Source organism: Panthera uncia (genome assembly GCF_023721935.1).
Source record: "Panthera uncia isolate 11264 chromosome C1 unlocalized genomic scaffold, Puncia_PCG_1.0 HiC_scaffold_4, whole genome shotgun sequence".
In the NCBI taxonomy this organism is placed as follows: Eukaryota; Metazoa; Chordata; class Mammalia; order Carnivora; family Felidae; genus Panthera; species Panthera uncia.
This window is the reverse complement of record NW_026057585.1, coordinates 77,215,037-77,241,012: the sequence shown is the minus strand read 5'-3', so window position 1 is coordinate 77,241,012 and position 25,976 is coordinate 77,215,037. Positions and strand designations below refer to the sequence as shown.

The window sequence follows — 25,976 nt, the reverse complement described above, 5'->3', positions numbered from 1 at the left end:
CTTATTTTTCTTACCTAGAAAGCCTCTTGGGGCTTCTGGCCTCATTATTTCCCCACTTACCTTGACTCCCTGCTGTGTCTGTAGGGAGGGCCTTGTGCCATATGGTCCTCTCTGTATGGGCTCCAGACTTGAGCTAGAGACCATTTGACCAGCAGATTGACCAGAGGACTGCTGTCTGTTCTGCACTAGAACAGGATTTGAACAGAAGGCAGGGAGTTGTTTTTCTCCATTCCTGACAGAGTCCTTTGTTCCTTTTCCCTACTTAATGCCACAGCAATTTCGAGCCAGAGGGAGAGGCTGGGGCAGAGGCAACTACTCTGGTAACAACAACAATAACAGCAACAACGATTTTCAAAAGAGAACCCGGGAGGAGGAGTGGGACCCCGAGTACACACCCAAAAGCAAGAAGTATTACTTGGTAGGTGTCTGGGATAAGCGGGAAGGGCCGGAGCAGTGCCTTGGGCACACACAGTAGCTGATACCAAGCCTTTAATTGATCTGTCCAGAACTGTGATTAAATACGTGTGTAGGCATATTGCACTGGGAGGGGGCAGGGGGGAGATTTGTACTCGAGGGACAGCACAGTGCCAGCAAAAGATGAGTGTTCTCTTGAGAGCTGGTCCCGGCCTCAGAAGTGTTTTATCGTCTAAGAGGTTTATGGATTCTAGGATAAACAAGAAGGCTTGCTCTGGCCTTTTTAGTCTGTGAGCTTTTTTTTTTTTTTTAAGTTTATTTATTTATTTTGAGAGAGAGCGTACAGGGAAGGGGCAGAGAGAGAAAGAATCACAAGCAGGCTCCGCACTGCCAGCACAGAGCCCGACACGGAGCTCAAACTCACGAACTGTGAGATCATGACCTGAGCCAAAGTTCAGAGTCAGACACTTAACCAACGGAGCCACCCAGGTGCCTCATAGGTCTGTGAGCTTTTTAATTGCTAACCCAACCTCAGCCTCCCTCCAGCCTTTATTCAGGGATGGAGTCATAACCCTCTCCCAAGTCTGCAGTTCCACTCTCACTCCCTCGTGCAAGATAGATAGAAAAGACAGCACAGGGTCTCTGTGAGGGAGGGGATCTGTCTCCAGAATGAAATGACACTGGGCTCCTCTCATCTCAGCTTCTGGTCACTCCGAAGTAGCAGGCATTTCCCAGGCTCTCCCTGTCTCCCTCATACTGGGGCTCTTCTAGGCTGGATTACCTTGCCAATGAGTAAGTTCTCTCCGCCTTGCTATATATCACTAGCAGGCCTAGGTCCCAGCACGTGACTCTGAGTGTTGTAACCAAAGTAAACTTGCAGCCAAGCCTTCATCACCCACAAGAAGGGCTGGTGTTGGTGTGTATTGTCAGTTGCACAGTTAGGAAACGGGTTTTGTAGATGGTTGTGTACAGCCAACTTCACTTTTCTGGGGCTGCTAGGAGCTGAGTTGAGACTCCTAGAGGACCCTTGGACCCTCCAGGGAGGAGTTGGTGCGGCCTAGGATCAGTGCTGGAGTGGCACTGCTATAGGAGAATGATTAAAGTCCATCTAGAGCCCTTCTCCCTGTCTCCCATCTGCCTTCTGAAGGAGCATTGCTGGCTTCATGCATTTAGGCTGTTGAACAGGCAGCCCTGGTAAGAAGCAGCTGGCCCTTAGCTGAGTTGACCCCTGGAGCCTGAGGTCCTGCTTGTGATGGTTTAGAGTTTTTGAAGCCATGCGGCTCGTGAGGGAACACCAACTTCTAGTTTTCAAAATGCTTTCTCATTCTTTCATTGGAGCCTCCTTCTCTCATGAGATCATCAGAACAGGATTGAGATGCAGGCTGTGTTTTTTTTCTGCTCAGCCACACTGCCTCTTTGCATGAAATTAAAGGGGGGATAGAAGATGGGAGGCTGGGTTCTGGTCCTGCCTTTGCCACTTACAGGTCTGACACTGTGACCAAGTCATTTGCCTTTGTTCTCACTTCCTGTTCCAGGCTGGTTGGGGTGGGGGGGTGGGGTGGGCGGGAAGAGCTGACATCCCAGCGAGGTATTGAGTATCACTTCCTCTGGTAGCTGCCTGATGTCCCACATCAGACATAGTTTCATGTTTTGGTGTGATTGGCTTTCTCAGACCTGTCCTTTGAGAGATGGTGTATTAAATAACATGGAGTCACCTAAAGTTGCTAAGCCTTTTTCCTTCCTCTTTTGCATGGTGGAGGGTGATAATAATAGGGTAGAAGTGAGGATTAAATGAGGTCATGGGTGTGAACGTCTTTAAGTGCTCAGTGAGGGTTTTATCATCATTATTATAATGCCCCCAAGCCACTGCCTTAGAATTCCTAAGGCACACAACAGGAAGATCGTCTTGGATCTGAATCAGTAGCATTTTTGGACTAGAGCACAGGGATGAGGACACAAAAGGAACAAACGGTGGGGTGGGGCAAAAGGTTGGTTTGAGAGTCACATTTGGATGAGAAGAGGGCTCTGGCCACGATTGTTCGCTCCAGTACTGATGGCAGTTTTCCTTCCTCTCAGCATGATGACCGTGAAGGCGAAGGCAGTGACAAGTGGGTGAGCCGGGGTCGGGGCCGAGGAGCCTTCCCCCGGGGTCGAGGCCGGTTCATGTTCCGGAAATCCAGCACCAGCCCCAAATGGGCCCATGACAAGTTCAGTGGGGAGGAAGGGGAGATTGAAGACGACGAGAGTGGGACAGAGAACCGAGAAGAGAAGGACAATTTACAGCCCACAACTGAGTAGGGGCCACTCTGATGGGAGCCCCTGCCCAGGGGAGAGAGGGCGCTGGGAAGATGGCTGGTGAGGAGCGAAACAGAGAAGCCTCAAGATTGCGAAAATCCCACCCCCCTCACCCCCCAGCCACGCAGAATCCTATCACCGCCGAAAGCATCCCTGGCGCCAAGTCCCACTGGACAGGCGGCCGGCTGAGGGGCCTGGGGGTTGGGCCCAGCTCTGGAGCAGAACACAACACATTGGGCTTTAGCTGTGTTTCTCATTTGTTGTTGGTGTGCGGGGTGGGGGCTGGGGTAGGGAGGGGAGAGCGATACCTGGATTTTGGTTTGTTCCCTATTAGAAACCAACAGTTTTGTTCTTAATTTCATTTGGAGCTAAGAGGACTAATTTGATTTTCAATCTCTTCTCCCTTACCCTGATTTTAAAAGCCCTTCTTCTTCCTTTTTTTTTTTTTTTTTTTTTTTTTAGGCATATGTAGTAACCATAGCAGAAAGATTTAATTTGGGCAACTTTGATTCTTCAAAGAGAAAACAAAGCATGTGAATAAACTTTGAAGTGTTCACCTCAGTTTGGGACCAAACTGCTTGGATCTTTGTAAAAATCGGTTTTGTATGTCGAGGAGGAGTTCAAGGCCTTTCTGACCACCTTGTGTTCCCCTTTTCTGCACAGCCATGTATCCGATGGTGTGCTGCTAACCATACCCCACGTCCCCCCCACACCCCAATATTTTCTGATTTCTTCTGGGCTGGGCATCCCATTCTCCACCAGCAGCTCCAGTATCCCAAACTTTGTAGTCCTGCTGATCCTCTCAGCAACAGGGGTGGAAACTGGATGGCAGTTTCTGGTCTGTTTTCTAAGAAACTTCTGAATTCTATTATCTTTACAAATATAAGATGAGAAAATAATTTTTTCAATATTTTTTATTAATCTTTTTATAAAATGAAAAGAAACTCCTATGATCGATTAAGGAAGGTGGTTATGGCTGGGTGGTTTGTGGGGGTTTGTTTTTTCTTTTCCTTTTCCTTTTTTTTTTTTTTTTTTAACCTTAAGCTTTAAGTTGAAACATTCTTGGATGTTTGGGGGGAAAACATCCTCTTAAAATGGGTCCTTGTGCTTGCCTTCTGGGGAGGCGGTCCTGAGCAGGTGAATCATATGGCATTTATGCATATGTTATATGCGGACTGCACCCACCTCTTCCCCCCACCCCCAACCTTTGCCTCTTGGGTTGTTGTGCTTCTTTCCCCTTACTTTGCTACATTTCTATAGTTAAGTTGGTTTTACTTGAATGATTCATGTTTAGGGGGAAAAAAATGAAAACACCCTTCAAATTTGTTTCAACTCCTCCTGCAAATAAATAAATAAATGAAGAAGGCAGATGTAAATGGACTCTGGTCATTGTCACCCTTAGTGGGGGGGAGGGGGGGAGGGTACCTGCCACAGCAGCTTCAGGGCAGCTGAAAGACAAATGTCTGTGAGGGCTGGGCCCAGACTGTTGCTCAGTCTCTTCATCAGCTCCGTGCCCAGTTGTTCTGGGAGGAGACTGCCACCCTTTGCTGGCTAGTAACTCGTCACCCCAGTGGTTTTGCATCATCCTGTAACTTGGACACCCCAAGAGAACTAGGTTTCTTCCCTGTGTTATGGGCAAGGACTTTGGCTTCCAAAGTGGTGGGGTAAAGGTCACGGGTCGTGGACAACAGGTTCAGCCTTCCGTGTTCACCACTGAGCAGAAAGATTACTTGAAAGCCCAGCCTGGATGGGATTGGCACCAGATGGACCCTAAACTTGAGCCCTTACTAGCTCTGAGCTTGGCTCTGAGCAGGAGCCACGGAAGCTCTTCAAGTTCCTTTTTTCTCGCCCTTTTCCCAAGGAGAATCTGGGAGGTGTTTTATGAAACCAAAGAAGCCAGGTGGCGGGAAGCTGGGGTCTCTGCCCTCCTCCTTTGACCTGGGGTGGGGCTGTGGGGGTAACGTGCCTTCCAGGGACAGCAGAAATTTGGAGTACACTAGGAATAGCTTTGTGTGCGCTAGACAGCCACCTCCTCCACCCAGGGCCTGCCTCAGAGCAGCTGCAGCCTGCTGGGGGCCCCACCCTGGTATGCGCCTCTCCCGCCTCTTCCCCTGCTGCTCAAAGCTTGCCAGCGGGGAGAAGATAGGCCAGGGGAGCCTCAGGGCCTACGGCTGCCAGGGAGAGGAGAGGCGGCTAGACTGTAATTTAAGTGACTAGGTTGGGATAAACACGTGGGGGAGCTGTGGCCCCAGCACTGGCCAGGGACCCTGGAGTCCTCCTCATCCCTGGGTTGGGGGCCGAACCTGCTGAGCCGGGCCGCCCCCTCTCCCACACCCACTCCCAGAATCCCGGGCCCGACCTATCGGCTAGCGTCTCCGCCTCCTTCGCTTCACAACCTCGCAGCTCGTCCCACCCATTCTACCTGGGCCCAGTACTCGGCTGCCTGCGGGACAGTACTGTCCTTCCAGCGCCCGGCTCTGGAGCGCGACCCTGAAGCTATGGGTATGTGCAGAGGGTTTGGGGGTGGCGGAAATGGCTCACACCACCGCCCCGCTCTCCCGTTGTCCTCCACGCGGAGCCCGGGATTCTCGCCTAAGCCAGTGTGCCCGGACCGGTCCCTTCTGAGACGCGCCCCCGCCCGGTCCTCCGCCCGCAGAGGTGCTGGTCCTGGCCGGATACCGCGCGCAGAAGGAGGACGAACTGAATCTGGCCCCCGGGGACGTGGTCCGGCAGGTGTGCGAGGGGTCCTCACGGGGCTGGCTGCGCGGAGAGCTACGGGGTCGTTGTGGCCTCTTCCCCGAGAGGTCGGTGCAGGTGAGGCCGGGCCGCAGGTTGGGTGGAGGAGGGTCTCAGTGCGCGCCCTCAGGAACTGAGAGCCCCCACGTCCCCATGCCCTCATCTCCAGGAGATCCCCGAGGCTCTGCGCGGCGCCGGGGAGGCGCCGAGCCCGCGCTGTGCGCGCCGCCGAGGTGAGCGCCAGGCCGGGTGGGCGGGCGCGCGGAGCCTGCGCGGCTCCGGCCACCCCTAGCGGGACGTGACGGGCGCGGCTCTGGGCGGGGCCAATCGGCACTCTGTGGTCTGTGATTGGTTCTTGGGTACAATGCTCCGCCTCAGGGCGGGGCCTGGAGCTTCTGCTAGGGCGCTCCCGGCCCGCCCCTCTCTCAGCTCAGTGGACTGGGGCTCACAGATCAGCGGCCTCTCTCTCTGGTCCGATCTGAGGTCGCCCCGCCAAATCTCGGGGCCCCCAAAGATGGTGCAAGGTGAACTTCAACTACAGCCCGGAGCAGGCGGACGAGCTGAAGTTGCAAGCTGGGGAGATTGTGGAAGTGATAAAGGAGGTGAGGGGACGAGGTGGTGATGATGAGAGGCTTTGGACGGAGGTGCTGGAGGGCTGGAGGTGCTTGAGGTGCTGGAGCGCTTGCGTCCCCAGGGAGATGTGTGAAGTGAGGGTGTGGGCGATGGGGATGGTGAGGGGCGCCGAAACGGGAAAGTGAGGGAGCAAAGGAGGAGGTGGCCATTGGGCAGAATTGGGGCAGAAAAAATGGTGGAAGAATTCTCGAAAGACCCTGGGGCAGAACCAGATGGCCCTGCGTCCTCCTCCTCCCCAGATTGAGGACGGCTGGTGGCTGGGGAAGAAGAACGGGCAGCTGGGAGCCTTTCCATCCAACTTTGTGGAGTTGCTGGACAGTGGGCCCCCAAGTGAGACCTGCACCCTGTGACCCCGAGAACCCTTGTGACCAGACTCTGGAATCTCCAGTGACCCTCCCGGTGGCCCGGGCCTGTGATCCACACATCCTGACCCTGTGACCCCTTTGACCTCTCCCACGATCTAAACTGAATTAGCAAGCCCCCTAACTTCACTGTCCCCACCAGGCCTCGGGAACCCAGACATGCCTTCAGTCAGCCCCAGTCCCCAGCGGCCTCCTAAGGTAAACTGGGTGCGGTGGGCGCAGGAGTGGTGAGTTCCTCTTGGGGAGGTGGAGGCTCAGCTTCTTCTACCCTCTCCCTCCTCCACTAGCTGAGCAGCCTGACCTATGACAGCCCTCCAGACTACCTGCAGACAGGTGAGCACCCAGCCAAAGGTTTCCTGGAAACCCCCTCCTGAGAGCCACCCTGACTTGGGAGAGGGGAACCCCCAACTAGGCTGATGGGGGAGGGAGCAGCTGACTGATCCGGGGAGAAGAGTTGGCTTCAGTGGACTGACCTCCCCTTAGTCTCCCGCCCTGAGATCTATAGGGTGCTGTTCGACTACCAGCCTGAGGCCCCAGATGAGTTGGCGCTGCGGAGAGGAGACGAGGTGAAAGTACTGAGGAAGGTATGAAAGGCGCAGGGCAGGGGAGGCGGCCCGGAAGGGTGCGTGGAGAAGCGGAGGCACCCTGGAAGGAAGGAGCTTGGGGATCTGGCTCACTTCCCCATGGCCTCTTGCTCTCCCAGACCACAGAGGATAAGGGCTGGTGGGAAGGAGAGTCTCAAGGCAGAAGAGGAGTCTTTCCAGACAACTTTGTCCTCCCCCCGCCCCCAGTGAGTATGGAGCGAGACACTCAGGTAGGGGGGGTGGGGCGTGCTGCTCTGGACAAAGTTGGGGGTCGTGGTGTTTAGTGGGCATTTAGTTCACCCCTAAATGAGGGTGAACTTAGAAATGTGGGGACCCTTCTTCAGATTCTGGTAATTTTCTTCTTCACAGATCAAGAAGCTGATCCCACGGAAAGTGGCATCTCGGGAGTCAGGTGGGTGCCCAGGAAGCCTGGGATTTGTGTGCGGGGGGTGGATTTTGTTCTCGGCGGGGGTGGGGGGGGGGGCTCACCAGTTTAGTTGCCCATCCATAAACACCCATAGCTCTCCAGTGGTTCAGTATTATAGCCCCTTAGGAGCTACCTCTATGTGGGTTAAGGACCTGGTAGGAATGTGTGCAGATCAGTGTGTAGGAATCAGTGTATTACTGTGTTCATAATTTTTTGTGTGTCTTGAGAATGTGGCTATCAGCGTGTTTAGATTCATTTCCTTTTTTTTTTTTTTTTAATGTTTATTTTTTTGAGACAGAGAGAGACAGAGCATGAACAGGGGAGGGTCAGAGAGAGGGAGACACAGAATCTGAAACGGGCTCCAGGCTCTGAACTGTCAGCACAGAGCCCGACGCAGGGCTCGAACCCACAGACTGTGAGATCATGACCTGAGCCGAAGTCGGCCGCTTAACTGACTGAGCCACCCAGGCGCCCCATAGATTCATTTCCTTTTTTAAGGAAAGGTATGGATCAATGCGTCTGCGTCTATGAGACCGTGTGTGTGTTCACACGTCATATAAACGTGTCAGTGAATAGTTCTGTTGGGGTATTTTATTTATCTTTTAATGTAATATTTCACGCAAAACGTACATATGTGCTTTAAACCTCAACAATGGACTCCCGTGAACATTCGCGATCTGTCACCAAACCCAAGAACTAGAATATTGCTAATAGTTCGTGTGTTCCTTTTCTTTCCCATTCTGCTACCTACCCCAAAAAGGTAACCACTATCCCGAATTTTGTGTTTATAATTCCCTTGAGTTTTTAAGTTTCCTTACCTATGTATGGTAAATATGTATTGCTTAATTAATTTTTGCTTCTTTTGAGCTTGATAAAAATGATATCTTGTTTATAGTCTTCTGGGAGTTGCTGTTTCCAATCAACATCATATTTCTAAGATTAATCCATGTTGTATGTAGATGTAAATTCACTAATTTTCCTCTGCTGTATAATATTCCTTGCAGGGAATTTACCACAGCTTCTGTATGTATCTGATCGCCTGATGTTAGACATTTTCATTATTTCTAGTTTTTGTTACAACAAATAGTTCTAACATTCCTGAGCCTCTGTCCTGGTGTGCACGTACAATAATTTCTCTGGGATATAATCCTAGGAGTGGCACTTCTAGATTATAGGGTTCGTGAATGTTCAGTTTTTATGACATAAAGTCACTTTGGTTTTCAAAGTGTTGTACACTTTAATATTCCACCATCGGTGTATGAGCTGTATGAGATCCTGTTAATCCAAATCCTCTTTAACAGAGGTATTATCAGCTTTTACGTGTGTGTGTGTGTGTGTGTGTGTGTGTGTGTGTGAATCTAGTAGCTACAAAAGAGCATCTCCTTTTGGACTTAATTTGCATTTATTTCCCTGGTTAGTTATAATTAAAAAAATTTTTTTTAACGTTTATTTATCTTGGAGAGAGAGAGAGACAGAGCATGAGAGGGGTAGGGGCAGAGAGTGAGGGAGACACAGAATCCGAAGCAGTCTCCAGGCTCCGAGACTGTCAGCACAGAGCCCGACGCGAGGCTCCAACTCACAAGCTGTGAGATCATGACCTGAGCCGAAGTCGCTCAACCGACTGAGCCATCCAGATGCTCCTCCCTGGTTAGTTATAATTAGTTGGAGTTCTTTATATAAACTGAATACCAATCTTTTGTGGGTTATATGCCTTACAAATATTTTTTCTCATTGTGGTTTGTTGTCTCTTTTTGTATAATGGTGTTCTTTGATGAACAGGAATTCTTAATTTTAATGCAAGCATATCAATCTTTAATGGTTAGCGGGTTTTTCCTTGTCTAAGAAATCCTTCCTGCTCCAAATTCAGAAAAACAGTCATATATATATATATATATATATATATATATATATATATATTTTTTTTTTTTTTTTTTAAATGTTTGTTTTTTTTGAGAGAAAGACAGAGCGTGAGTAGGGGAGGGGCAGAGAGAGAGGGAGACACAGAATCTGAAGCAGGGTCCAGGCTCTGAGCCTTCAGCACAGAGCCTGACACAGGGCTGGAACCCACGGACTGGACTGGGAGATCATGACCTGGGCTGACATAGGGCACCCAACCAACTGAGTCAGCCAGGCACCCCTTCTTCTTTTTAAGCTTATTTCTTCTTTTTAAGCTTATTTTATTTAGAGAGAGAGAGAGAGAAAACATGAGTGGGGGGGGGGCAGAGAGCAAGGGAGAGAAACAATCCCCAGCAGGCTCTGCACTGTTAGTGAAGAGCCTGATGTGGGTCTTGACCTTATGAACCACCAGATCGCGACCTGAGTTGAAGTCCAAGGCTTAACCAACTGAGCCACCCAGGCACCCCTCATTTATATTTCTTTAAAATATTTGAAGTGTTGCTTTTTAAAGTGCCTTCATCTCTGTAGCTTTGATTTTTTTTTTTTTTTGCGTATTTTTATTTGTAAGAAATTTTCTTTTAATTTATTTTTTTAATTTACATCCAAGTTAGTTACCATATGGTGCAACAATGATTTCAGGAGTAGATTCCTTAATGCCTCTTACCCACTTAGACCATCCCCCCTCCCACAACCCCTCCAGTAACCCTCTGTTTGTTCTCCATATTTATGAGTCTCTTATGCTTTGTCCCCATCCCTGTTTTTATATTATTTTTGCTTCCCTTCCCTTATGTTCATCTGTTTTGTATCTTAAAGTCCTCATATGAGTGAAGTCATATGATATTTGTCTATTTGTCTTCCTCTGACTCATTTGCTTAACATAATACCCTCCAGTTCCATCCACGTAGTTGCAAATGGCAAGATTTCATTCTTTTTGATTGCCGAGTAATACTCCATTGTGTATATATACCACATCTTCTTTATCCATTCATCATCCATCGATGGACATTTGGGCTGTTTCCATACTTTGGCTATTGTTGATAGTGCTGCTATAAACATTGGTGTGCATGTGCCCCTTCGAAACAGCACACCTGTATCCCTTGGATAAATACCTAGTAGTGCAATTGCTGGGTTGTAGGGTAGTTCTATTTTTAATTTTTTTGAGGAAACTCCGTACTGTTTTCCAGAGTGGCTGCACCAGTTTGCATTCTCTGTGGCATTGATTTTTAATGAGTGACCCAATTAGAACTTTTTCCATATGGACAAGGAGTTATTTCAGCATCGTTTATTATTTTCCGCGTGTGATTTTTACCCAGCTTTTATAAAATTTATTTCTAAATACCACAGATTTTTTTCTTGTGCCTTTTATTTTATTTTTTTTTCTTGTGCCTTCTAAAAAATTAGATATTCTTCTGTTTATTTTGGAATATAGAAATGCATTGATTTTTGTATATTGATTTTATAGCCAGCCACGGTGCTAAACTCTTATTATTTCTAATAGTTTATCTGTGGATTCCTAATAAGTTTTCTTTGAAGACAGTTATGTCATCTGTGACTAATGACAATTTTGCTCTATCTTTTCTACCCCTTATGTCTTCATTTTATTTTCCTATTTTCCTATAGTGGCTAGGGGCTCGATACATTATTGAATAGAAGTAGTCACATTGAGCATCATTACTGTCTTCTGATTTCAAGTGGAATGTTTCCAAACTTCTCCTTTAACAACGATTCTATTTCTAGTTTATTTAGAATATTTATCAAGAGTATGTGTTGAGGCGCATCTGGGCAGCTCAGTCGGTTCAGCATCCAACTTTGACTCAAGTCACGATCTCGCAGTTTGTGAGTTTGAGCCTCGCGTTGGGCTCTGTGCTGACAGCTCAGAGCCTGGAGCCTGCTTCGGAGTCTGTGTCTCCCTCTCTGTCTGCTCCTCCCCCACTCACACTCTCTCTCAAAAATAAACATAAAAAATCTTTTTAATTAAAAAAAACAAGTATGTGTTGAATTTTCTCAAATTGTTTATATGAATCTTTTGAAATGATTCTCTGGGTTTTCTCCTTTATTTATTTATTTATTTATTTTTAATGTTTTTTATTTTATTTTTGAGAGAGAGAGAGTGAGACACAGCGTGAGCGGGGGAGGGCCAGAGAGAGGGAGACCCAGAATCAGAAGCAGGTTCCAGGCTCTGAGCTGTCTGGCGTGGAGCCTGACTCAGGGCTCAAACCCAGGAACTGCAAGATCATGACCTGAGCCAAAGTCAGACGCTTAACCAACTGAGCCCACCCAGGCGCCCGGAGAGTATGACCTCATCTTAACTTGATTACATCTGCAAAGGTCCCTTTGCAACTGTTATTCAAATGGCTTGACCTTGGAACTCGGGAGAAAACCTTGCATTTTAGGAGCCTTGCACCATTAGCGGTCTAATCTCCTGGTCCCTGGGTACTGATGGCTGACCAAAAATCTGGCTAAATTCTTAAATCAGTTTTAATGAGTTATATTTGTGATTATCCATTTTATCAGTTTTCTAGTTATTTGCATAAAGTCATTCATAATGTTCTTTTATAATCTGTATCTGCACTTAAAAGTCTTTTTTCATTTCTAGTAATTTTTTCCTCTCTTTTTTCTTGTTCAGTCTCATCAGAGACTTGTTAATACATTCAAGTACTTAAAAAGACACCTTTTCTATCGTACCTTTTGTTTTCAAGGTTCATCCATTTTTCCGGTGTCTGCTATGCTTCATTCCTTTTAGTTGCCTGATAATATTCCCTCATATGGATGTACCACAATTCATCCACGTGTTTGCTGGTGGACATTGAGGTTGTTTCTACTTTTGGGGGCATGAACATTTGTGTACAAGTTTTTGTGTTGACCTGTTTCCATTTCTCTTGGGTGTATGCCTAGGCAAATGATTTCTGGGTGCTGTGACTACTCTGTATTTAGCATTGGGAGGAACTGTCAGACTGTTTGCCAAAGCGCTAGTCCCGTTTTCTGTTCCTACCAGCAGGTGCACGAGGGTTCTACTTTTTCCACATCCTCCCCAGCACTTGTTCCTCTCCTTTTTATGATAATCATCCTAGTGTGTGTGACGTGGTTTCTCATTGTGGTTCTGCTGCACCTCTCTGTGCCAGCTTAGATGTGGACTCTCTCTTCATATGTTTATTGACAATTTATATATCTTTCGGAGAAATGTCTATTTGGATCCTTTGCCCATTTTTAAATTGGGTTATTTGACTTGTAGAAGTTTTTTATTTTTTAATGTTTATTTTTTTATTTTGAGAGACAGGTGGGTAGGGGCAGAGAGACAGAGAGAATCCCAAGCAGGGCTTGATCTCACAACCGTGAGATCATATTCTGAGCTGAAATCAAGAGTCAGACGCTTAACCAATGGAGCCACCCAGGTGCCCCGACCTGTAGAGTTTATATATATCTTGAGCAAAGTCCCTTATCAGACACGTACTTTGCACATATTTTCTCCCATCCTGTCGGCTGTCTTTGTACTTTCTTAATGGTACCTTTTAATGCGCAAAAGTTTTACATCTTGATGAAGTCTCACTTCCCTATTTTTTTTCTTTGGTTGCTTGTGCTTTTGGTGTCATATCTCCGAAACCAGTGCCAAGTCTCAGGTTAAACCCCAAATCATGTGACCTCCCTTCTCTCATGGCCGTGAAAGCTGCCAACTCCTGCAGCCTGCCCTAGGCCACAGAGGGTCGGTGTGGATCATGCTGGCAGAGCAGGGACAGGTGCAGCCGTGGGCAAGGACGCCATCAAGCATAAATGCTTCTCGGATTATCTCATGCCTTTGGTCCATTTCCAGGGCATGGAAATGGTGGTTTTGTCCAGCTTTCTAGTTGCCTTTAGAGGTGAGGATTTGTCTGGCCCTTCATTCAGCCGCAGTCAGACCCCCTGTCATTATCCACTCCTTTACCTCTGCTTTCAGATTTTCTGCTCCTTGTCTCACTGTGCTTCCTGTTTACTGGATCTCTCTGCTGTTTTGGCTGTGTTGAATCTGCTATTTAACCTGTAGTGCATTTGATTTATTTCGAGAACGCTGTTTTTCATCTCTAGCAGTTTCAGTTTTCTTTCCCCGCCCTCCCACATTTGCCTGTTTATTCCTGATGGTCCCTTCGTTTCGTGCTCATGTTGCACACAACTATGTTCTCTGACAATTCCTGTGTCTGCTGTGTGTTGTGTCTGCTGAGTTCCATTCTCAGTCACCTCCTTTCTCGTGTGTTTTATGATTTTTGTGTGTGAGCTCATGACTCGATCCCAACCTGAGTGAGTTGTGTATGCCTCAGTAGGGGAAGATTTCTTCCAGAGAGGACTTGCCTCCCACCAGTAACTACAGGGCACCCACCAGTAGAGACTACTTCAGCCCTCTGGAAGAAAGGGCTCACTGCTGCGTAGCAACCAAGCTTGGGTTGTGTGGAGAGCCAAGGGAGACACCGTGGGGCATCTGCTCATCACAGGCCCAGGCTCAGTAGCCACAGTAGTGCTGCCCTCTCCCTACTTTTCTGGCCTCAGTTCCCTCCTTTTTTTTTATTAAAAAAAATTTTTTTTTAACGTTTATTTATTTGTGAGAGACAGAGAGAGAGCAAGTGCGGGGGAGGGGCAGAGAGAGAGAGGGAGACACCAAATCCAAAGCAGGCTCCAGGCTCTGAGCTGTCAGCACAGGGCCCAAGGTGGGGCTCTAACTCACGAACCGTGAGATCATGACCTGAGCCGAAGTCAGATACTCAACCAACTGAGCCACCCAGGCGCCCCTCAGTTCCCTCCTTTTTAATGGACCTCCCCCACCTCTTCGAGTTCCAACAGTGCCTCAAAATTGTATCTTAAGGAGGATATAATTGTTCTCCAGTGGGAGGGCCCTATCAAGCACCTAATCAGCCGAAGTACGAGCAGCTGAAGTCAAAGTTGACATTTACTGAGCTTTGACTATATGCCAAATACTCTTCTAAGCACCTCATGCAAAGGAAGTCACCCAAACCTCACAACAACCCTACCAGATGTATACTGGGTGGATGAGGATGCCGGGGCACAGAGAGGTTAAGTGACTTACCCAAGTTTTCACACAGCTGGCAAGTAATGGAGCAGGATGTCAAAGCCTGGTGTCTGGCTATAGGATCCATGCTCTAGCCCGCTATGCACACCGTCAGGATTTGTGCGTGTGTCTGCATGTGATACTGTGCGTGTGACTAAATGCCAGCATGTGTGCATGTGCCAGAGTGGCTGGTCGTGTGTCCATGAATATGAATGTCCCCGCGTGTGACTGCGTTCCTGCCGATGTCATCTCAGTGTCGCCTTCTCCGACCACCCCATTTAAAATGGACATTCCTGGGGCGCCTGGGTGGCTCAGCTAAGAACCTGACCCTTGGTTTCGGCTCAGGTCATGATCTCACGGTTCATGGGTTCAAGCCCCACATCGGACTCTGCACTGACAGTGCAGAGCCTGCTTGGGGTTCTCTCTCTCTCTCTCTCTCTGCCCCTCACATGCTTATGCTCTCTCTCTCTCTCTCTCTCTCTCTCTCAAAATAAATAAATAAACTTAAAAGAATAAATAAAATTGACATTCCTCTGCTTCTTCTTCCTCAGTAATACCTGATAACTCCAACACATTGCATATTTGACTTTTGCTTATGTCTGCTTCCCCAGTAGAATCTGAGCTCATTTGTTTTGTTTTTGTTTTTGTTTATTGGGTTTTTTTGACAGAGAGGGCGCAAGTGAGTGAGGGGCAGAAAGAGAAAGAGGGAGAGAGAGAGAATCCTACAAGGAGCAGAGAGAGAGAGAGAGAGAAGCAGGGCTCACCCAATGCGGGACTCGAACTCACGAAACATGAGATCATGACCCGAACCGGTCAGATGCTTAACCAACTGAGCCGCCCAGATGCCCAGACCTGAGCTCACTCTGATTGCTGTGGGAACATGCTGTGGACAGGGGGGCAGTGCAAGCCAGAGCGCAGGGTGGTGGCTGTTGCCATAGTCTGGGTGAAGATGCCTGGGTCCAGAGCACTTAGTGGCAGAGGTGGAGACAAGTGATTGAATTCAGGACGTTTTGAAGGTAGAGCAGTCGAGACGGACCGCTGGTTTGGATGTGCAGCATAAGGGAATGAAAGAGGTCAGCGATGACTCATCTTGTCATCTGAGCAAGTGGGCAAATGCGTGAGGGGGTGTCCGGAAAAGAGGCAGGTTTGCGGGATGACAAGTCAGAGTTCAGTTTTGGGTACATTAAGTGTATGATGCCACTTAGCTCCCCAGCTGGAAACAGAGAGGGCAGTTGGACAGTGAGTCTGCAGCTCAGGGGCTAGAGATGAAAATGCAGGAGTCGTTGGCCTGTTGTTGCTAATTGAATCCTTCAAACTGGGTGAGGTCTCTTAGGGAGTAAATGAGATAGAGAAGACCGAGAAGTTCTACAGAGGGAGGACTGGATTGGGGAAGGTTATTGCTGTGGTCTAGGAAAAAGATGGTCTGACCCAGGGAGACAGCCATGGGCACCGAGCAGGAGACAGGTCTTAGAGAAGTTTGGATAGGGGCGCCTGGCTGGCTCGGTCGGTAGAGCGTGCAACTCTTGGTCTTGGGGTTGTGAGTTTGAGCCCCACGTTGGGCACAGAATTACTTTAAAAAAGAAAAGAAAAGAAAAGAAAAGCATGGATTAAAAATGGGCAGGATATGAAAGCACGTTCCCTCCAAAGCCTTCCCTGACAACTGTCTTCTGCCAGGTGCCCCTTCAGGTTGCTCCCATGGTTCCCCGTGCCCATGCGGCACGAGGGCGGTAGGCTTCCCCAGAGTTCTGAGGAGGCAGAGTCAAATGTTCATCTCCTGTCCCTAGTCCCCTGTGCACAGGACAGGGCCACCAACCGTTAGATGAATGGATAAGGGAATGAATGGGTGCCACACTCCCTTCTTCCCTCCCAGCTCCTCTTAAGGAACCAAAAAAGATGATGCCCAAAGCAGCCCTGCCTACAGTCAAGAAGCTGGTGACAGCCCCCACTGGGCCCAGCAAACCCAAGTAAGGAGCAGGGTGGGGGTGGGTAGGGTACAAAGGAAAGGCTGCTCCCTGCCCCCCACCTTCTGGTCTGATGGTGATATGTTTCAGGCCATCTTGGATACCCAGTGGAGACAGTCAGAAGCGCCCCTCCCGAGACTCCGGTAGGTCTCACAGCCCCTCTCCAGCGGGGGTGGGCGAGGAATGGGGGACAGGGACAGGGTGGTTGTGCTGAAGGACAGAGATGGGGAAAGTCCCAGAGTCGGGGGAGCTTGTACCCCTGAGGTTCTGCTCTTCTAGGCTCCAGTGGCAGCTCCCTCAGCAGGGGTCCAGGCCACCCTGGTAGAAAGGGATCGAAAACCCAGACTTCCCGGCAGCGCTCTGCCACCAGTCAGGTAAGAGGGCCTGAGACGCAGGAGAGTGAGACTGCTGGGCAGGGTCTGGTTCCCAGGGGTGTGGCGTACAAGGGGGAAGGATCCCAGGCCAAGGGGGACCTGATTAAAACTGTCAAGGTACCCAGCCCTCAACTGAGACCTGACCTGCATCACCACAGGAGGAAGAGCAGAGCAGCCTGGCAAAGGCCCCTCCTGTGAATAAAACCACTACTCTGGACAAGACTCCCAGCCCAGAGAAGACTCTGTCTCCAGATAAGGCCCCCACTCCAGAGGAAACCCTGACTCCAGATAAGGTCCCTATCTCAGAGGAGGCCCGGATTCTGGAGTTCAAGGGCCCAGCGCCAGAGAACCCCACCCCAGAGGAGAGCCTGACTCTGGACAAGGCTCCCAGCCCACACAGCGTGACTTCTGGGGATGAGGCCCCTGCCCCAGATGTCCCACCTGAGGATGAAGCCCCTGGCCCAAAGATGGCCCTGCCTGGGGATGAGACCCCCACCCTAGAAAAGGTCTTGACCCCTGAGCAGGTGCTCTCTGCAGAGGCCTCCACCAGAGACAACACTCAGCTCCATCACTTCTCTCTGGAGCAAGCCCTGCTGAAGTTCAAGTCTCTCATGGCCAATGAGGCTCAATCCCAAGAGGTCCATATGCCAGAGGACCCTGACCTCTCATACCCTGTGGATCAGAGGGACAGCTCCCCGTTCCAGTCTGAGTCCAAGCCAGGGTCCGTGCCTGCCCAGGAGGTACCTGGGCAGCATGAGGCTACTCAGAAGGAGGAGGCACCCCGCAAAGAGCAAGAGTCCCCCAAAGAGGTAGCCCCTGTTCAAAAGAATCCTCATCCTATCAAGTCGACTCCAGACCCCCAAGAGACTCCCAGCCTACTTTCTCCGGTCCCACAAAATCTCACGGACAGCAAAAGTGACAGAGGCGATATAATGAGGCTACAGGACGAGGTGGGGTCTTTAAAAAGGTCGCTGGAGCGGATGTGGGTGCAGCTGGAGTAAGTGGGAAGGGGGAGGGCAGGGAGGGAGGCGGGGGCTCTAAGCCTGCCCAGCCCACCCCTTACCCTTGGTCTCTGTCCGAAGGAGGAAGCTGACGGACATCTGGGAGGAGCTGAAGAGCGAGAAGGAGAAGCGCCTGTTGCTGGAGGTGGGTGGGGTGCGGATCCCGCGGGGCTGGGGGCTGGCCCTCCCCTGCCCGCCTCTCCTGACGCCCTCTCCCGACTAGGTGCAGATGAAGCAGGAAACCCAGGAGTCCCGGACCCGGGACTCCATCCACGTGCAGACGCAGACGCACTGAGGGGGGGCCCGGGAGGGGGACTACGGCGGGACCTGGGGGGAAGTCAGGCCCCGGCCACCCACGTCCTCCCACACGACTTTGAGAAACACAAGAAAGTAAACTGCGGTGTAAGCGCTCCCCGTGCCTGCCTGGTCCGTGCGGGGGCGGGGCCTGCGTGGCGAGGGCGGGACCGGCCCCGCGCTCCCGGCCCTCCGCATTCCTGGCGGTCTCTCCCGGGCACATCTGGCCAACATGTGGCTCCCATTACCGTTCCCAAGGCCTGCGCGCGGCTATTTTTATCCACCGGATGGCGGGGGTGGGTGGGGGGGCGTCTCCTTCGGACGTCTGCCGGGTGCTGGAGAGACGGCCGGCCGGAGGGGCCCAGGCGGGGTGGGACTCTGCCCGTGGGCCCGGATTCCGGAATCCAGCTGTGCGCCAGAGGAGAGGCTGGGCGGGCCTGCTTTCCAGCCCCGACCCCTCCCAGTTGGCCCCACAGTCCGCTCAGAAGGACTCACTGGAACGCACCTCTGCTCAGACACGAAGTCCATAGCCCAGCTCAGGCACACACGGTTAACATTGGGGCGAATAGTGCCTTGGTGTCGGGGTCCCGGGGCCTGATGTGTGCGTGCGTGCGTGTTTGTGTGTGAGTGATTGCCATGATGCATGATCACAGAGCATTTGTAGGGATGGGGGCAAAGTGTGCCCACGCCTTCCTTCGGCGGGATGGAATGCATCTGTGAGGAAGGAATGCCAGTGATAACTTGTTCTTTGTGCGTGAGGCTGTGAGGTGGTGGAATGTGTGTTTTTGCAGAGTCTGTGAACTGAATGCAAGCATGTGTGCTGAGGTGTTGGGTGGGTAGATGGAGGTGGTCAGCCTGGTGAAAGAGTCGAGGAGGGTCTCAACCCTGGGGCCCCCTGCACGGCAGGAGCCTGGGGGATCTTGGGGGCAGGAGTAACGGAGGGAGACTGACTCACTGAGAATGCAGTTTTCATTGGTCACTTCATCTCTTAACCGGTCCCCAGAGAGAGGCTGGGGATCCTGTGTCCTGTCGTCCCCCACGGGCTTTCTGGCAGGACTGGGGGTCCCGGAAGGTGGGGATCCATGCGCAACAGCACTGAGGAAGCTGTGGGGGGTGGGGCCTCCATAGCACCGCAGGCAGGGGCAGTTCCAACGTCCTGGGGCAGCTCTGAGTTCACTCCCCTGACCAGTACTCAGAGTGCCTCGCAGCGGGAGCGGGACGGGTCAGTAATAGTGCATACGACCCAGGGTGCCTGTGGCCGTGGAGCTGGGCCCCAGCGTGCCAGTACCCAGCAGGTCCGGCTGTCCGGTGCGCCAAATCTCCCTAAGGATCCGCTCGCGCTCCTCCAGGCGCTGCGCCCGCTCCAGCTCCTCTGCCGACGTGAAGACGTTGACGCTCAGGGGCCCGTCGGGTTCGGCGGATAGCTCTGGGCCTGGGAGCGTGTCGTCGGGGCCGAGCCTCGTCACCGTGTCCTCTTCGTCTTCATCGTCGTCGTCCTCGGGCTCCAGGGTGCTGCTGCGGGGGTCCCGGCGCGGAGCAGGGGCCCGGGGCCGCGGGCGGGGCGCACAGGAGATGCTGATGACTAGTAGGCACAGCGTTAGCAGCAGGCCAAAGCAGACTCCCAGCACGAAGTAGAGGCCAAAGCTCTCGGGGTTAGCTGGGGGTCAGAGGGCAGAAGTCATGCAGGAGCCCTGGCTCCCCATTCCATTTAGGGGAGCTCCCCCCGCTTCTAAGTTTGGGGGCCAAGGACAGTACTCCTTATTTGAGAGAGTAGGTAGCCGCCCTCGGGCGGTGGGGGGGGGGAGGGAGGTGGGGAGGGAAGGGGTGGAGCGGGGGCTCAGAGGGGCAGGGAGGGGCCCGTGCCCCCCCGGGGCCCGCCCTCACCGCGGATGTGTGCGTAGGCCGCCAGGCTGTTGCTGAGCAACTCCATGTCCCTTCTGGGGGCGTCCATGCTGCGCTCCGGGGGTGGAAGGGCAGCCCCCCGGCCAGCCTGCGAGGTCAGCAAGGTCAGATCCCAATCCTCAGCCTAGAGCTGCCCCTACCCGCTTCCTCCGGGCAGCTCCTCCCTGGAAGAGCAGCCCTAGGGCCCACCTTGGCGACAGCAGCTCCCTAACTTCGTTACAGACCTGGGCCCGGCCTGGGGGACCCTTTCCCAGGGCGCAGACGCCCCTCTAACTGGAGGGGTCAGGGGAGTGGGCCGCAGAAGACTCCGCCCCCTCGTTGGGTCTCCAAATGAGGCCCGGCTTCGACGTCCCGGCAGTGGGATGGAGGAGAGAGACGCGAGCGCCTTCCCCACTCCCAGGGCGGGCTCCCGGCAGGGGAAGCCGCCTCCCTCTCCCGTCCAGCCCGCCCCGCGGGGACCCACCGGCCCGGAGGCCCCGGCTCACTCACCGTCAGCGCCCCGCTTCCCCGCTGCCGGCCCCGGCGCGTCCGGCCGCCGCATACACCCTGGACCCGGCCGCTGCCGCCCCGTCCGGTCCCGGCCGCCCCGCCTGCCCCTCTCGGCTCCCAGGCCGCGGCAGCGCGGGCCGGACACGGGCCGATGGACCAGCCGGCGGAAAGTTTCCTCCGAGGAAAGAGGCGGGGCGGGGCGGGGCGGGGGGGAGGCGGGGAGGAAAAGGGCCGGGAGAGGAAGGGGAGAGGAGCGAGCGACTGGGAGGAGGGGGAGCGAGGCCCGCGGGGCCGCCGGCTCCCCCACAGGAAACCGCTGGGGAGGCCGGTGGCAGCGTCCCGCCCCCAAGCTACCAATAACAACAATAATAGTAGGATGAAGTTCTGCCTGGGTGCCAGGCAGTGCGTGAGTGCCCTTTACGATATTCTAACAATCCTACAACGTGAGTACCATTGTCGCCACTTGGCAGATAAGTAAACTGAGTCACGGAGTGGTTGAATAATTTTACCAAACGGTCAGGATTTGAATCCACTGCTCTCTGCCTCTAGAGCCCCGGGCTCTTAACCCATCCTCTACACCTTGCTCTTCCTCCCAGGAGGCCCCCTCACCCAGGGAAGATTGCTCCTTTTCTCCAGTCCTCCCCCAGATGTTCACCTTACAACGGAGGGGGCTCTCATGCCCTCCTCCCAGGGCCCAGGCTGGGTGAGTGTGTCCAGCTGGCAGAGATCTTGTCACACAGGGTTAATGAATGTTGGAGTCCGGCTGGGAGCCAGGCGCAGGCCGGCCTTGCAGAGCCCAGCCTGGAACTTCTGGCCCCCTGTGCCCTTCACAAGAGCAGGAGGCAGTGAAGTGACGCGTTTCGCTCCCGGATAAACCTGCCGATGCGGGATGCGGCCTCATCCATGCCCGCCTGGGCGCAGGGCTCGAGGGTACCATGTGTTGTGTGATCCGCGTGTGCGGCCTGAGGCTTCTTCCTGCTCAGACTCTCAGCCCCCCCTGCTGGGCCCCCCTTCCTGTGTTGGGGCTTGGGGTGAGGGGGAGGCCTTCTTGGCGGGAGCCTCAGAGAGGAGGAGGGAAGGAAGGGGGAGAGGAAATTGCAGACATAGCTGAAGGCTCTGCCTGAGGCCTGTGGGCCAGTGACCCCCCTCTCTGTCCAGGCTGGAGACCCCCCACTCCTAGTCCTGAGCCTGGGTTCAAGCAGAGGGCAGATCTAGATGGAGAAAGGGAAGACTGGCCCCCATGGGGGTGGGAAAGGACTCCTGGGTGTTTTGTGTATGTGCGCGGAGGCATTTCTGCCCATATGTGTATGTGTGCACGTCCATTTTCGTGTTGTCTCTGAGCATTTGTGTGGGTGTGGGTACGGCTGTGGATAAATCCATACAGCCACTCATCAGCAGATGCTAACTGAGGGCATCTGCCCAGGACCTCCTAGTAATGGGGGTTCGTTGGGCCATAAACAGAACACAAATGTCTGCCCTCATGGAAAGGACATTACAGACATTACATGATAAAGGTAGCCTGGGTGTTAAGGCTCAGAGGGTGGTGGAGAACACCTGGAGGGCACTGGAGGCGAGGCCTGAATCCTGCCACTGCGGGATCTGGGGGGGGTGGGGGGGAGTGTCCGGGCAGGAGTGGGGGCCAGCTCTGAGGCAGGAGTGTCTTGGGGTGAAGTGGAGGGTGCTCGGACTTTACCGTCAGTGTGGTGGGGAACCCCGAGAGTCTCAGGGGAGCGTCACGGGTCCTGACGTACTTTGGAGAGACCCCCCCCGTGGGCGCTCAGTGTAGCATGGGCCGCGACAGGGAGAGCAGTGAGCGACTGCGGCCATCTGATCAAACAGCGCCCCGGGGCTTGGCTCGGAAGTCCCCCTGGAGGAGGTGAGGGCATCACCTTCAAGCGGTCTTCGGAAGGCTTTCAACAATTCCCGCCTTGGACGTGGACGTGAGGGAAAATGTGGGGGGACGGCTTGATGTTGGGCCTGAACACCTGAGGGCGCTTCTGTGCGGAGCAGGTTTGGGGGCAGAGCTTCAGGCTAGATTGTTAGATACGCGATGTCCCCCACATACCCAGGGGTGGTGGCAGAGGGAGGAAGCCGCCAGGGGTCTGGGCGGGACGCGCAGTTGAGGGCCCTCAACACCTAAGATGGATTGGACACTCCGGGAGCGGGTGGGATCACCTCTGGGGCCGGGAGGGAAGAGTAAGCCGCCGAAGCCTGAGCTCGGATGCCGCAACCTCGAGGGCTCTCGTGGAGGAGTCGGCGAGAGACGGGTGAGGTGGGAGGAGGAGTCGGCCAGGACGAGGACAAGGGCGGCCACGGCACACTGAGCGGAGAGGCGAGGGTGAGGCCAGAATCTAACCACTGGCTGTGGTACCGGTGGGTTTCCACGGGTGCAGCGAGCTGCGGAATGCCTCCCACCCGAGCGAACAGTGGCGCGTGCTGCGGAGGTGCTTCCGCGACCCCCCTTGAGGATGCTGTGCCTCCCTTTGCACCTGTGTCTTCGTGGGGCTCCACGTGCGTGCCCCCCCCCCCCCCGCCGGACCTGTGAGGGCGGCATCGGATCGGGATACGCTCATGTTAAGCCGTGAGCGTGCTATGCGGACCTCTGGGGATTGCTCCCTGCAGACACAGGTGTCTGTATCTGGACTGGTGTGTGACTTGTGTGTTTGGAGTGGGTCAGGCGTGACTCGGCCCCGGTGAAGCAGGCGGCCAGGCTGGAGCAGAGTGGGGGTTGAGCCGGTTCCTGGGCCCAGAGCGCCGCCTTCCCTAGGCGGGGGTTGCGTGTGGCCAGGCTCGGCTGGGTGGGAGAAGCAGCAGCCTGGCCCTGGAAAGGTTCAAAAGTGGCTGAGGGCTGCTCCGGGCGGCCCTGGGGGATGTGCCCAAAGGCCATCCATCCCCACAGCCTCATGCCCTCCTGGCCACCTGCCTATCTGCTTTTCGGCCTGCCTCGCGCTGCCCGCCAGCCTGGCCGCCGGTCTGCCCAGCCGCCTGCTTTCCTGTTGTGCTGCCCGGGTCTCTGCGCATGTATCACGGCTTGGCGTGCCTCCCGTCGGTCCACCTGCTGATTTTCCGCCCTGTCTGCCGGCCTCTGACCTGAGGCCTGCCCCCCTGCCCGCTTGCGGGCTGCCTCTCCGCTTTCCTGTCAGCCTGTGAGACTTGAGATTTGTCACCTTGGGAGGCACAGAGAGTGATCCTAAGATGAAACATAGGAAAGACAGGTCTTTTTTTTTCATGTTTATTTTGACAGAGAAAGAGAGAGCACGGGTGTGCACACAGAAGGGGCAGAGAGAGGGGGAGAGAGAGAATCCCTTGCAGGCTCCTCACTGTTAGCACAGAGCCTGACACGGGGCTCGAGCTCCCGGATCTGTGACATCATAACCTGAGCCGACTGAAATCGAGAGTTGGATGCTTAACTGACTGAGCCACCCAGGCGCCCCAAGACAGGTCTTGATGGGAGGTCAGGGGACCGAGAGAAACAGACCTGTGGGAGGGATCTCAGGGGGGCTGGCGTTTTCAAAGCCCCACGCAGGACACGACCCTGCCCCCTTCCCCAGTGGCCGAGCTGGGGATTGGCCTCAGCAGCTCTATTCCTGACACTGGGGCCTCCCCACTGAGGGGTTCAGGAGCTGATTGGGTCTCAGACGGAGGAGAGAAGGTGACCAACCGATGGCTTCCTTAAACCTGCCCAGCCCTCTGAACGCCCTTTAGCCCTGGGACAGGTGCTGGGCAGAGGGCACAGTGGAGTTTGCACAATGAACAGTAACAGTTACGGGTACGAGTGCCCTCCCGGTAGCTGGTACTTAGCGAAGTGCTATGTGCACATTTCACCTTCAGATCCCCCGGTAACCCTGTGTAGTTTGTAGCATGACTCCCATTGTACAGAGGAGGAAAGTGAGGCTCAGGTCAAGCACGTGTGTGTGGTCATGTGGCTGTCAGGGGTGGGGTCTGGACGTGAACTTCGGAGCCCAAGCTCCCCACCAGCCTTCCACGGGGCCGTTTTAGGTCACGGTTCTCCACCCAGTCAGACCCAAAGCCGCCTTTTCACAATACTTTATGTTGCTGCTTTTATGCCCCTGAAACGAAACTTATGGCTAATATACCCACCTCCACATCTAATTAAAAATACAACGTAATATAAACGAAAGGTAATGATCTGTGTTTGTGACGGGGTCAATTGCCAGTCAGGTGACAGCTCTGAGGCACTGGGACATTGCGGTGGTGTCACGGAAACGGTGAAGGGCTCTTGGTAAAGTTCTGAACAAGACCGAGTACCGATTTCCTCCACTTTTACACAGGGGTTGCATTCCCAGAAGATTCAGTGTATGTTATGTGTCTGCCAGTCCTTTGTGTTTATGTATAAGAGGGAGTTAGATTCTTGGCTCTGGTCATTGTAAACAACTTTTCACTCATGTCGTGCAGGATGTGGAATCTGCCTGCCTTGTGGGGCTGTCTCCGCACCCCCCCCCAAATGCCAGCAGCACCCCTGTCATTCTGATAAGCTCCCCCCAACTCCCTTGCCCCCACACAGATGCACAGCAAGGAGTCCTGCCCTCATGGAGCTCAGCGTTTGAGGAGGGAAGACAGATATAACTAATAATCTGATATAGGATCTGATATGAGGCTGTGATAAGCCCAGTGGAGGAACACAGAGCAGGGTGAGGGGTTAGAGAAGGCCACATGTTCAGGAACAGCCTCTCTGAGGAGGTGACATTTTGAGCAGAGGGAAGCCAGGGAAGGAGCCATGTAAGTATCTGGGGCAAGAGGCTTCCAGAAGTAATAGCCTATACGAAGGCCCTGAGGTGGAACCCTCCTTTGGGATCAGCAAGGAGCCCAGTGTGGCTGGCACAGGGAGTGAGGAGGGGTGGGGGGCCCACAAGTCAGAGGGAGGCCAGGTGTAGAGCCCTGTGGTGTGGAGCTCTCTAAGACACAGACAGACATCTGGATGTTATCCTGCGTGGGATGGAAGCCATCAGAGGTGTCAGCAGGAGGGGGACAAAATCGGACTTCCCAAAGGCTCATTCTGGCTGCTGTGTGGCCCTTGGGCTGTTGTAGGGGCAGGGTGGGAGCGGGGAGAGCAGGAAGCAACAGGAGGGGCTGGGAGAAGTGGTCAGATTCTGCCTGGCTGGTGACAGGATTAGCAGTGGGTTAGGACTGCAGGAGGGGCAAGAAGTCAAGGCAAGGTTGGTTTTGGAACCTGAGCAACTGAGCCACCGAGACTCCATTCCCTCCTTTCCCCACCTCAGAGAGCTGGGCAGCTCCAGTCTGCCTTCCCTGATACGCTGGAGACCGCGAGGTAGCTAAAGCTGATAGAAACCGCTCAGTTCTTGTTGGACTTCTCAGGAGCAGAGGAGGCTGTTGATCGCCCCCGCCCCCCACCCCCCCACCTTTCTGGTACCTTCCCCTTCCGTGGCTTCCAGGGCTCACAATAAAAACGGAGGAGCCATCTGATAAGTTTAGATCAACGAACCAACAGTTCTGGTGCGCGAGCTGCACGTCAAGCCAGTTCTAGGTGCGGGGGACACGCTAGTCAGCAAAACAGAGTCCCTGCCTGTGTCGGTGAGTGGAAAGCCTGATCCATG

The 25,976-nt window shown here is 53.3% G+C and overlaps 3 protein-coding genes across 5 annotated transcripts in view; 2 read left to right on the top strand and 1 right to left on the bottom strand.

Annotated features, from left to right (window-relative positions):
• Window positions 1-4,085, top strand: part of THRAP3 (thyroid hormone receptor associated protein 3) — a 76,071-nt gene extending 71,986 nt beyond the window's left edge. For all 3 annotated transcript variants that reach the window (XM_049617501.1, XM_049617499.1, XM_049617500.1), the window contains 2 exons: window positions 275-418; window positions 2,491-4,085. In XM_049617501.1, coding sequence (XP_049473458.1) covers window positions 275-418; window positions 2,491-2,712 — 366 coding nt within the window. In that variant the 3' untranslated portion in view covers window positions 2,713-4,085. The remainder of the gene's footprint in view (window positions 1-274; window positions 419-2,490) is intronic.
• Window positions 4,086-4,797: 712 nt separating this feature from the next.
• On the top strand, window positions 4,798-18,195 carry SH3D21 (SH3 domain containing 21). The gene is made up of 17 exons (XM_049618884.1): window positions 4,798-4,909; window positions 5,113-5,211; window positions 5,336-5,523; window positions 5,615-5,678; window positions 5,929-6,047; window positions 6,318-6,408; window positions 6,583-6,638; window positions 6,728-6,773; window positions 6,924-7,024; window positions 7,144-7,230; window positions 7,394-7,436; window positions 16,250-16,343; window positions 16,431-16,483; window positions 16,620-16,714; window positions 16,873-17,711; window positions 17,797-17,860; window positions 17,939-18,195. Exons 1-17 carry the CDS (start codon window positions 4,798-4,800, stop codon window positions 18,008-18,010), a joined length of 2,223 nt encoding a protein of 740 aa, XP_049474841.1. The 3' UTR covers window positions 18,011-18,195.
• Window positions 18,196-18,331: 136 nt separating this feature from the next.
• EVA1B (eva-1 homolog B) lies at window positions 18,332-20,565 on the bottom strand. The gene is made up of 3 exons (XM_049617525.1): window positions 20,401-20,565; window positions 19,894-19,999; window positions 18,332-19,666 (listed from the first exon to the last, which is right to left on the bottom strand). The coding sequence occupies exons 2-3, from the start codon at window positions 19,958-19,960 to the stop codon at window positions 19,233-19,235; spliced, it is 501 nt and encodes a 166-aa protein (XP_049473482.1). The 5' UTR covers window positions 19,961-19,999; window positions 20,401-20,565; the 3' UTR covers window positions 18,332-19,232.
• Between the last annotated feature and the right edge of the window lie 5,411 nt (window positions 20,566-25,976).

Coding starts and splice junctions, on each gene's coding strand:
- SH3D21 (XM_049618884.1), top strand. CDS start 4,798: ATGCGCCTCTCCCGCCTCTTCCCCTGCTGCTCAAAGCTTGCCAGCGGG. Junction 4,910..5,112: donor AGAGGAGAGGCGGCTAGACT/GTAATTTAAGTG, acceptor ACAACCTCGCAG/CTCGTCCCACCCATTCTACC. Junction 6,639..6,727: donor GTCCCCAGCGGCCTCCTAAG/GTAAACTGGGTG, acceptor CTCCTCCACTAG/CTGAGCAGCCTGACCTATGA.
- EVA1B (XM_049617525.1), bottom strand. CDS start 19,960: ATGGACGCCCCCAGAAGGGACATGGAGTTGCTCAGCAACAGCCTGGCG. Junction 19,667..19,893: donor GGCCTACGCACACATCCGCG/GTGAGGGCGGGC, acceptor TCTGACCCCCAG/CTAACCCCGAGAGCTTTGGC.